Source organism: Thalia democratica, chromosome 2 (genome assembly GCF_965202585.1).
Source record: "Thalia democratica chromosome 2, ktThaDemo2.hap1.1, whole genome shotgun sequence".
NCBI lineage: Eukaryota > Metazoa > Chordata > Thaliacea > Salpida > Salpidae > Thalia > Thalia democratica.
The window spans coordinates 24,113,881-24,126,085 of record NC_139166.1 but is presented as its reverse complement, the minus strand read 5'-3'; the positions used below and the strand labels follow the sequence as shown (position 1 = coordinate 24,126,085).

At 39.1% G+C, this 12,205-nt stretch overlaps 1 protein-coding gene across 1 annotated transcript; it reads right to left on the bottom strand.

Moving 5' to 3' along the window:
• Nucleotides 1-1,145: 1,145 nt before the first annotated feature.
• On the bottom strand, nucleotides 1,146-12,197 carry LOC145828472 (small subunit processome component 20 homolog). The gene is made up of 7 exons (XM_082936228.1): nucleotides 12,135-12,197; nucleotides 3,522-10,724; nucleotides 3,258-3,418; nucleotides 2,682-2,976; nucleotides 2,220-2,454; nucleotides 1,845-2,066; nucleotides 1,146-1,316 (listed from the first exon to the last, which is right to left on the bottom strand). Exons 2-7 carry the CDS (start codon nucleotides 10,715-10,717, stop codon nucleotides 1,146-1,148), a joined length of 8,280 nt encoding a protein of 2,759 aa, XP_082792354.1. The 5' UTR covers nucleotides 10,718-10,724; nucleotides 12,135-12,197.
• Nucleotides 12,198-12,205: the final 8 nt, after the last annotated feature.

The following is a 12,205-nucleotide window of genomic DNA, read 5'->3' as shown; positions in this document are numbered from 1 at the left end:
ACCAATGCAAATTTTATATAACCCAAAATATGCGACCATTAAGTATTCATTTGGAAATTTTTCACATATTGCAATTATTACAAAAACACATTGTGCACAATTAAAGACATTTTTAAGAACGTTTTACGGGGGCACTTCTTGGTCGATTTTTTTTTAAGACAGACTTATAAAGATTAATTACCACAAGTTGAAAAATATGTTAAAACATGCTTGTTTTTTAACTTTAACATATTTTGTATGCTTAGTGATCTTATTGAGCCAATATACAAGAAGAATATAAAACAGTAGGTTAAAGAAGTATTAAAACTTAGGTTTTTAAAACTTGAAGTGAATAAAATATTAGTAGTTGTATTTTAAATAAATACGAATTAAATATCTACTTTGTCTTTTTTATCTATAAAACTTCAACTAATATAATATTGAAATAAATATTAATTTTATCTCAAGAAATTTTAATACTTATAAGCCGAATTCCAATACACTGGAACACAATCGTAAACACTTTTATAAAATTCTGATGGCAAAAGCTGTAACAAATTTCCATAAGCTTTAAAACTCGTACAGAAGTTTAAGAATAGTTAATTTTCGTCTAGTTTAATTTTCGTTGAATTCATTTGCTGCTTTAAGGGTACGTACTAGTTTTTAAGTATCTATTAATTCTTATTTCCTGAAGATACAAAACTGCATGACAAACTGATATTTTTTAATTACGATAAAACATTTATTTTTCAATGAAACAGGATTAAGAATATAAAAATAATTTATCTAACATTTACGATTCTATTTAAAACAAGTTCACGCTATATTATCAAAACAAATTTATTCAACATATACATGAATAACTTTCTTTTTCTGCTTTATAAAAAGCAAATTAAAAAGTAAAAGAATAATTATACAAATTGTTCTAAAAATGTAAGTGAAATAAAATTAATCTAGTGAAACATCATTTCTAAAAAATATAAACGCTGCTAAACAATATTAGACTAAAAGTTTTAAAATTTATCTATAAAAGTAAAAGTTTTTAAAGAATTTAAATATCATATAAACTGAAACATGAACATAATAGTTAATAACATTAAAATTTCCTAAAACAACTAATAAAATATACTAAACCATTACAATGTTTTTCTAAACATGTATTTAAATTAAAAGCTTTCCCTCATCTTTTTATGAGAATGGTTTGCGTTATTTTTGTTTTTTCTTTTTCTTTCATTTCGTTTCATCTTTTTCAATGCAGCCAATTGAGGGTTTAGAACTTCAAGTTGCATTTTCTTCTGCTTTCTTTTTTCTTTCTTATCTGATAGTTGCTGAGTAACCTAAAAAAATGTTGTTCTAATTAAGAAACATCCATGATTCATTTTATCAGAGCAGTTGTCAGAACAATTTATTTTTCAAGTTTGAATGAAACTTTTGTAAAGTTCGGAGAAAATCGAAAAAATATAGTTTAATAATTTCAAATAGTGCTCTTTTTACTTAAATATTACATTTTGCTTAAAAAGTAATTCGAACTTGCAAGTTTAAAAACATGTTAATAAATTTGTTAGGTGTTTCTTGTAAACTAATAATAACTGTACTATGGGAAAAGAAAATAATAAGCACATTTAAATGATAAACAATTACTGATTGAAAATAAAAATGCTTTGAGTTTTCTAAGTTCCTAAAAGAAAACAATCTAGTAATATGTAACATATATAATTAAAATTACAAAGATAGCACTAATAAAATAGATTTAAACTTGTTATTAACCTTTCTAAATTTTAGACACGTAAATTATTTACAAGTAGTTTCAACATTTTAATTGTCATCACTTTACAAATGCAAAATAAAATTTTATAGTTTCTTACTTCAGTTAGTAATTTATCGAACAATTTTTTTCCGATCTTTTTCTTCAGTCTGTCCTTGCACTCGGCGCTGACCTGGTTCAATTTGCTGATGTCTTCTCCCTGCTCCTCCCCGTGCATCGCCCTGCTCATGTGACCCCTGTGCACCGCCTCGAACATCCGAGTCACCATGACGACGTGGTCAAACGGTCGTGACGTCATGCTGTCCAGCAGGACGTCAATCGCCTGGAATAAAAGTTGTTTTTTAATAAAAACGGTTCGAACTTGTATGTCAATTTTCTAGCCATGGCATGAAACACATTCATTAAAAGTTTACAAAAAAATTACTTTTATCATTTAAAGTTATTTCAAACGCGTGACAACAACAAAAATTCTCACTTTGACAACAGAGGCGCGCTGCAGGACCTGCTTGGGCCTCTTGAGCTGCTCGATCTTGCTCATGTTGTTCATCTTGCGCACCAGCTTCACCAGCGCATCGTGGTCTTTATCTTCGGGGTCGTCGCGGTCTTCGAGCAAGCAGTGGTACCGTATGACTTTGTGAAGGTTCGTCTCCACCACCCTCCTGTTGGCCATCAGCTGGTCCATGCGCTGCAGCTCGTCGTCCGGCTGGTAGCTGGTGGAAAACGCGCTTGGATTTTATTTTAAGCAAAAAAGGCTTTGGTGAGTCACGTTTGGTTATTGACCAATAACATCATGATGTGGTATTGTGTATTAAAAGGGCGTTATAAATTTATGAGCAAAAAAATGTTTATGAAACAACTACACGAACAGCGTTTTTAATTACTTCCTTGTATTTTTTTTATGAGAAAACTGTAAAAAAAGTTTAAAGACAAAACTAACTTGTTAAGCTGTTTGCAACAATTGTTTGCCAGGTAGTTCACAAAGCCGAGGCGCTTGACTTTTTCGTTTTTCTCAGCTTTCAGCTCGAGGTGGTCGACGTAAAGCGTCATTACGGTTGCGGCAACGCGGCCGATGTCGTCGCACAAGTGCAGCAGGAACTCGTTGCACTTGGCCAGTATTTTCTCCACGAGCTCGCCGATCGCGCCGCTGCAATCGAGCAAGCGGCAATCTTCGATGAGCTGCTTCGCCAAGTTCAAGTTGTACTTCAGTCCCAGGTCCTTCTTCTTTAGTTCCTCTGTTGTTTGAGAAAAATGTGTGAAAATTATGCGATTTAAAAACATTTTATATTCTTAAACTGACTAGCTTCATATTGACTACTTTTGGCAATCTCGGATCCCTATGCCATAAGTTGTTTTAAACTGTGTTTTTACAAACTATTTGTATATATATACATATATCTTCAGAACTTAAACTAAAAGTTTTTGATTTCTGCTTTGTTAAACATGATGGTCGACTCCTTAATAAATAAATAAAAATGAGAACTTAATTTGTATCTATATAAACTGAATCACAAACTTTCAGTGTCGTTATCCGTGGCGGTGTTGTTTTCAAGCTTTTGCAAGAGAAGTGGCAAAATTACACCGAGTTTTTTATTAAAATTCGTTCCCATCACCTTTGAATACAAGGGAATGATCATCGCTGCCAAGTTGTCTTTTTCAGCATTGCCACTTTTGTATCTGCATATTTTCAAAATACATTAAAATAAATTAAACTCCATTACAATAAAATTTATAACAAAAAGTAAAAACAAATATTTGAAATATAAAACTTTTTGCTAACCTCTGAATGACAAAATTGTTGTAAATCTCGTCGCGATGGTTGTTGTCAATGCTCTGCAGCAGAACATAAATCACCTCCACCAGCTTTTCCCTGCACCTCTCTTCCTGGTCCTTACCCAGCCGGTCCATCGTAATCACGAAGATTTCCTTGTACATGCTCCTGGCCACGTATTTGTCCGGGTATTCCCCGATCAACTTCACCATGAAGTCCATGACCGACAGGCGGTTGGCCTCGTACTCGAAGCTGAGATTCTGCAAAACAAACTCCACCTGCCTGTTCAGAGTGTACTTTTTCTTGTCCATCTTCGGCCCGAACATCCTGAGGTAGAGGAAGTATAGCCGCGACGCTCTTTCCCTGGTGTCGCTCGACTGGCTCCTAATCATGATTTCCCTGATGTTGGCCATCGTGCTCTTTACGTCGTCGTTCTCGAACCCGCGCCTCAGCACCGCCTCGACAAGCTTGAACGAGTTGCCCTGCTGCTCGGTGTCCAGCAGCTTGGCGTCGGCGTACACCATCAGCGTCCTTAGGTTGGTGTCGGTCAGCGCCACCTTGTAGTCCGAGTTGCAGAGGGTGGTCAGCGTCTGAAACGCGATGTTGGTCGTTTCCGCGTCGCCCATTCCCTTGTCGTCGTCCTCGATGATCTTGAAGATTTTCTTGGCGATTTCCTCAATCCTCGCCCGCATCTCGCTAAGGTTCGTTCTCAACAACGGCTTGAGGCAGTTCAGTGCCTGCTTCACCGTTTCCCTGTGCTGGGCGACGAGGCACTTTTCGCATATTTCCACCAGCTTGTTGAGCAGGTTCCTCGTCTCCGCCTGCTCCTCGTCGACTTCGTCCAGCAGCGACAGAACGATCTTTCTCTTGTCGCCGTCTTCGCACCCGACGCCCACCGTGATGACTTGATGGAGCAGAGACAGCGCGAACTCGACTATCAGGTGCAGGTTTGACTTTTTGTTCTTCACCACCGGCTTCATGCCCTGCCTTCTCGGCGCGTTGTTCAAAATCAAACAAGATTCGGGCCTCATGCCCGGCTTAATCACTTTCTTCTCTGCCTTTTCCGTCTTTTTGCCGACGAAAAACGCCTCAAGATCGTTTTCGGTGAGCAAGCTGTAGACCAAGTTTAAATAATCGATTGGCTCGAAAAACGTGCTTTTCATCAGTCCGACCTTGATTTTTTCAAACGAGTCTTTGATCACGTGCTTGACGCGAGCTTCTTTCGTGTTTACTGCCTGCTGGTAGAACGGGTTGATCAGCGCCCTGATGTTGGAAAGTCGGTTGGTTTCCGAATAGTTTTCATTGCAGTCGATGGCAAAGCCGAGAAACTGCAGGCACTCGTAAATTCTCTGGTGACCGTTTCCCTTGGCCTCGGGTATTTTGGCGCGAACTTCCGCCGCCCGCTTGTCTTCTCCCAGCCTGCCGAACAGGTCCTCCTGCATGATTTCCACCATCAGTATCATTGTCTTCCTGTCGACGTCGCCCGACTGCGCCTTGCCGCTGTTGTTCAGCGTCTGTATCATGTCGCAGCAGCACCTCAGCAGCACGTGCTTGTGCGCGCCTCGCGTCAGTTCCGACCTCAGCTGCGACAGCACCGTGAAAAGGAAATCGGGCCCGAGCAGGTCGATGCAGTCGCAAGCGGCTCTTCTGGCCGCCTGCCGCACGTCGTAACTCTTGTGCCGCAGGTAGTCGGTCAGCTTGAGCACGATGTAGCTCAGCTGCTCCTTCAAAATGTTGGGCGGGCAGCGGCTTAGAGTGGACACTATGGTGTGCACCAGGTTCATTTTGCACTTGACGTCCTCGATATCCGTCCTCACCCGCGCCTTCTTGTGCCCGTCCTCGTCCCTGTTCTTGCCCTTCCTGCTCAGAACCTTGCGCAGGCTGGGCAGGATGTCCTTGATGAGGTCGTCGATGACTTTCTGCGACTGCTCCTTCACGCTCTCGTCCACTTCCATTTCTTCACAGTCGCTCTCCTCCTCTTGCTCGTTTTCTTCTTCGGCTTCATTATTTTCGTCTTCTTTAGTTTCGTCTTCCTCTTCTTCTTCCTCGTCTTGTTCGGCTTCCACGTTCTTGCTCTCAATATCGTCTACGACCGTCAAGTCGAACGGAATAGCGGCAATGACCTTGCGCAGGATGTCCAGCGACTGGCTCTTCTTGTCGATCTGCTGCTGGGTTTTTTTAATCAGCCTTTTGATTTGCGGCCAGGACATCACGGAGCAGCAGCTCTGCAGCAGTTCCATCGCCGCCTCGGTGAAGTACTTCTCCGTTTTGGGCACCTTCGTGGTGTAAATGGTCTGTATGACGAAGGGCATCAGGTACCTGACAACTGTCGACCTCGGAATCGGCTCTATCTGCGCCAACTTTTCCTGGTTGTCCTCGGTTTCGAACCTGGACGGGCAAACGTTCTTGGCGAACTCCCTCATTCCCCTGGACTTTTTCAGCAAGTTCAACGACGTCAGGTTTTGGAAGCTGTCCTGGTCGGGGTTACTTTCGTTGATCATCTGCGCCAGCCCCTTGATAGACGGCAATTCAGGAAAGTTCAAGACGACGATCCTGAGTATCTTGATCGCCGACTCCCTTCTCAGCTGAAGGTCCTTGATGGCGCTTTCGTCGTTCGAGCCTTGTCTCTTGAACATGTCCTTGTTGCCCGAGCGCATACCTTCCTGGCACGCGGAAAGAAGCAGCTCTTTTATCAGTATTCTGTACGCGATTTCGCCGGTCTCAGGGTTCTTAACCAAGGTGCGCTTGATCTTCTTTATCGTTTCCTCGAAAACACGCTCGACCTTGAAGTAGAGCGTCTCGTGGCTGTACTTTGCCAGCGTGAACAGGCACGAGTGGTAGACGGGCAGGTACTCGAAGCAGTTGTTGTCGAAAATGGTCGAGCTCTCTGCGTCGTTCTGCAGCGCGTCGATGAGCCTTTCAAAGCCGATGTTGCGCGCGTTGAAGTCCACCTCAAACTCCAACCGCCGCGAGTCGTACTTGTTTATGTAGGCGACGATCTCGCTCGTCCACTTGTACTTGCTATCGTTCTCGCACGCGCGCTGCACGATCCTCACCAGGTCCTGGCGCGTCTTGCCGTCGTGAACTTTGGAAAAGAGCGGCGCCATGTGGTTGAGCAGGCTAGGCGACTGCATTACGTAGTAGAGCGTGTCAAGAGACAGCGAGAGGTTCTTGACGTCGCGCGACGAGCGGCACTTTTCCAACGCGTTCTTAATGAGTATTTTGGACAGGGTGTGCAGGAGGTCCTTGTCACCGGCGTCGACGTGCTCGCTAAAAATCGAAATAAGCTTCAGTTCACTGGACGAAGCGGTGGATTTTTTTTTGTCGTTGAGCCTCTGCGAGAAGTATTTGATGACTTCCGGTATGTGGGGCTTCAAAAGGATCAAGCTGAATTTTGAAGGTTCGAAAAGACTTTCTGCGCTGCAACTTATAGAAAGGTCACCAGTGTTTTTCAACAAAACTCCACAGTCTTCCAAGGATACAAAGTCTTCGCTGCCTTCAATATTTTCGGAAGTGAGCATTTCAACAAAAGCTTCTGTAATGTAGTCGCAAATGGAAGTATGGACTTCCCTTTTTTTTACTAGTACTGATATAAGCGCATCAGCTACTGAGCTATAAGCTTTTCCATTTATTTTCTTTGCTAACAAAGGATAAAACCTTAATCGTTTGGTCAGTTCTATCATTAACTTCAACTCGACTGTAGGAGAGTCAATGTTTTCGTTAAGCAATTTTTCAAAGCTATCATTTACTAAGACCTCAAACATTGCATTAACTTGTTCTTCTCGCAAATACTTATCTTCCGGCCAAGCTGCAAGAAGCCTGGTAAAGGTATCAGCGCTAACTTTTTTGAGTTTCTTCAAGCAAGTCTTGTGTCTGTCGCTTACTTTTCCAGGCATAATATTTTTGTTTAACGTAAGTGCTGAAGCGACCATGCACAGAAGAGTTTGAAACAAATTATTGAAAACTGCTATATCAATATCCGCTCTCATATACTTGAAATAAGTTTCCAATGTTCCGAAAAAACCAAACTGCTTTTTAATGGGAACGCATTGGAAAGTTTCTTCGGCATTCTGCTTTGTCTTAAGAACAGTTCGTAGCAGATCTGACTCTGCGTCTGGCTTTTTTCTACCAGTAAAGAAAACCTCGATGGGCTTAAGCATAAGATCAAAGAACGTTTCCAAATATTCTGGGTTTTCCAGAACAGCAACAAACCTTATGATGAACTGTCTCCTTTCTTTAGCATGATCTTTTCCCGTAGACGCACCGCCAATACTCGATCGCATTCTTCCGTACAGCAATCGCAAAAGAACCGGCATAACACATTTTCTTTGCTCCTCGGTTAACCCTCTGAAATCGAAGTTGGTCAGGCTGTCCTTGAAGTTCAACAGTTCTTTAGGCTTGGGCTCGTTGCTTTTCGGGTCCTGAAAGTCCTTGAAGCTCATTAGCACTGAAAGGTGTTTTATTTCAAACGTCTTCACGCACTTTAGTGCGACACGCTGCAGTTTAAGGTTATGATGGGTGAGGAAAGCTGCGTACAGCTCCTTCAGGTCGTCGCTCCTTGCCACTGTAATCAGTTTTTTAAAATGAGAAAAAACTTCCAGAATTTCCACAAGAGTTTCAACGGAATCACGTTTTCTGAAAACTTTTTTGTCCTCCGCCTCATATTTCAAATAGCTATCAGACAAATTTTGAGGACACATTTTCAAACTATCAGCCAACGAGTACTCATGATCTAGGTAACACTCGTGATCAAGGTAACTGAAAAGCAAATCCACCAAAAGCTTGTTAAAACTTTCTATTATCGGACTAACCTGCTTGTTTTTGTTCTTGTTGTACAGACTACCTACAGCTTTGACTAGTTGCAGGCGAAAGTTAAAGTGATCGATCCTCTCAAGACTCTTCTGGTCATCAACAAACTTGTCAAAATGACTTTCACCACACGAGTCTATTTCGCTTTCTGTCTTTTGTTGTTCAGACTTCATCCACCACTTGGAATTTTTGGCGTTTTCAAACGCTACAGGCAACATTTCAAACAAAATCTGCCAAAACTCATCTGTTCTAGCAGAACTGACTTCGGAAAACGACTTTAAGACTTTTCTGGCTCTTGGCCAAGCGTCGCTGCAATTGAGATAGAACTGAGAAACCAACACGCGAACAACTGCTTGTTTTTGAAATGAAGTCAAGTTGGTGAACTCGCCTTCATCGGCACTGACTCTTTGAAAGCTTGCAAACTTTGTGCGAGTGTCGTGGTCTTCTACTGCAATGGCGGTGATCAAGCTATCATAGACATCGAGGTTATCTTCCGTTGCAATGCATTTTAATATATTCAGAGTTATTGGCAACACTTTCCTGTTCGCGCTTGACAAGTTCTTTAAAAGAATCGTCTTCACGGGAGCGCATTCTGATATTGTGCTTTTGGCCGCGTTGCTTTTGTTAATAACAGTGTCCAAGCAAAAAAGGAAACTAAGAGATTCGCTACATTCATTTGCATACTCAATCAAGTTTTCAGTAATGCTATCAAACTCGCTGCCTATAACTTTTTTAGTGCAAGTGCAATAAAGTTGAATACTTGCTACCGCCATTCCGAACGAATGTTCATCTTTCTTTGTCAAAAAACTTTCAGTTAGTTGCAATGCTAACTCGCCGGTGCCTTTAGGCATTGAATTGACCCTTGTCGCAAGTATTAATGCGTTCCAAACTTGCTGGTGGCTACTGCAAGGGTCTTTTAATATTTCAGTGATAGTTTTGCCTAAAACATGATTCTTGCTACCGAAATGAAACAAAGTTGGAAAAAATGAGTTTATTTGTTGATAGCAGGTAGGAATGGAATCGTTTCTCAGGCTCCAGTCAACTAAAAGATTGATAACTTCGTGTTTATTGACAGCCAAAGTCAGATCTAAAGATTCAGTGCAAAACGACTCAAGGTCTAATTTTAAGTTCTCAGGGTTTATTTTAAAAAGCTGTTTCCAAAACTCAGCTAAAACACTGAACTCAAAACGCAATTCAACAGGAGAAAATATTATTTTGTGAGAAAAAAATGACTTATCTTTTTTTAAATTATTACATTTCATAAAACTGGCAGCTAAATTACAAATTTCGTGATTCAACTCAGTACTCTTTACTTTGCATGCTGCACCAATTATACTTGCATAAGTACTTTCAATAAGCTCTCTGTCATACAACTTAGCACCTTTGTTAACATCTGAATAAACTTTAAGAAGTTTACAACATCTTGTAAGAACTATGGAGTTTTCTTGACATATTGTGTCACAACACGAACTAACTTTTTGAATTATGTGCTTTAAGATTGTTTTAGAACGCGAAAAGTCAGTTTGCTTTTGAATATTTTGAACTTTTATATGTTTTACCATAAGTTCAAAACTTTTTAGAATACAAGAAAAAACTTTTTCACCATTACTTTCATTAGAATCTAAAAAGTCAAGTAAACCAAGTAAAACCTTATCAACACAAGAATCAAAGTGTCCCGAGTCTAGTCTGACGATTTCGAAAACTACTCTTGAAATACCATCCGGAGAGCATTTTGGATTATCAAAAACAGTAAATAGTTTTTCAAGAATTTGTTTGTAGTTGCATGCCTTTCTGAACAAGTATGAAAAACTTTGTGAGGCAAAAGTGAAAATGTATTCTTGGTGAAAACCTACAAAAATTGAAGAGTATATCTCTAACACATTGAGCAGGTCGTCCTTAATTTGTCGTTTTAGCAAGTGGGAAAGCTGGGTCAAGCAAATAAACACCCATTCGATTTGCTCCGAATCTTTCGTGTGAAGCAAGGATATAAGAATTTGAAAAAACTCGCCGTAGTATGGGTAGAAGTCATCGTGCAGGTCCTCGCACACCGCCACCAACATCTCGAGCAGGGACTGCACAGCGAGAGAGTTCTTCACTTTCAGGTGGGTCCTGAGAGCCTGGATGATGAGGCCCTTGTTGGCCATGACCAGAGCCAGCGTCTTGTGCTTCAGGTAGATCTCCCGCCTGAAGTTCTTGTGGTGCGCGCTCAGGTCCAGGTCCTTCCACTTCACCATGGCCATGTACAGCTCGCTCAGCTGGCCTGCAGGTACGTCCTTGCGGTCGGCCTTGATGCGCTTCACATTCTTGCGCTGGTTGATCTCGCGGATCCGGTCGTTGAACGTCTTAAAGCGAAACTTGTTGGTTTCTCTGTGTTTTATTGCTGTTGAAGCTGGCATGTTGAAGCTGTGAAAAAAAAATCAACATTTTAAAAGGTCATACAATAGATTGTAGTGATACAAAACTGTAAAATTTAATAAACCACAAATACTTTAGGACTTTAAAGTAATGTACTAAATTAATATCACAAAATAAGTATTAATAAATCACCTTTTGATGAGCAATATAGAACAAAATTTATTTAATGCCTTGTAAAATGAAATGATTGCAGAAATAAAAATTAAATCTATGAAACAAAAACTAAACTAATTAAAAACCATAAAGCAACACATAAAACCATCTCGGAAAAGAAAAGAAAATTACATAAACGCAACTGGAATGTCGAAGTTAGTACATAAACTAAAACACATGTACTAAAAGTATGAAATTGAATAGAGTATTAAAACAACAACTAGAGATATAAAAACTAGGTAAAGCAACTTACAAACTAAGTTGAATGGAAGCCTTAACAATACCTAAACAAGACGAAAATTGTGTGTACAAAACAAAATAATTCGTGGTCTTATGCAGATACCAAGCTAAATACTTAATACAAAACTGAAAAAAGGATCTGAAGGATCTGAACATTAGGAGTCTTTTATAAATGCTTCTGTTACTCTTTGGTCTATACTAGGACTTTTTTATGACTTACAACATTACTATTGTGTTTTTTACTTTATGCATATTTTTTTAATTTTGTAAAATCATTAAAAAATTTGTTAATAAACTTATACTTACCATAATAAGAATTTATAAAAAAATTAAGCATTAGTTTCTAAAATACAAGTTAGTAAAACTTTTTTTCACGCTTGAGTAAGTTTTTAGTATATAAGCAATAAATTTAGGTACAAAATTAAAAATTTTATTGAATCAGACACAGGGTTGCCAAATGTTTTTGACAAATTTTCTCCAAGTTTTCAAAATTTCTTCCAGGTTTTTAAAAATACACGTTATAGGGTCTATAATTAGTTTAAAATTAAGTTTAAGGTGAAAAACTGTGTTAAGTAGTATAACAACATTGAAAACATATCTTACAGCTTATTTAAAAGTGTTTTTTAACAAAACATTTTTGATGAAGACAATAAAAATTCATCTATATAATATATTTTTTGTGCAAATCGAAATTTTACTGCTTAGCATGTAAAAATTGTTTAAAGTTCCAGATTTTTTAGTGATTTTCGTTTAAAATTACAAGTTTTATTCAAAAATTCTCAAATTTCAGGTTTTGCCAGGATTCCATGTTTTTTGGAAACCCTGAAGACAGCTCAGAAACTTAAATCTTAACAAAACAAAAAAAATTGCTAACTTGTTTTTTTTTTCCTGTTAATTAGTGCTTCTATTTTTATTTAAACAGATAAAAGTATCAAAGTCACTAAAAGTTAAATAATAACAGATTAAAATTATAGTATTATCAAAAACTTAAGTTTGAAAACTTACTTTTTCTGTTATAATTCTTTTGGTAACTTTCAATTGAAACTTTAACACGTTTTAATCTTATATTACTTCTG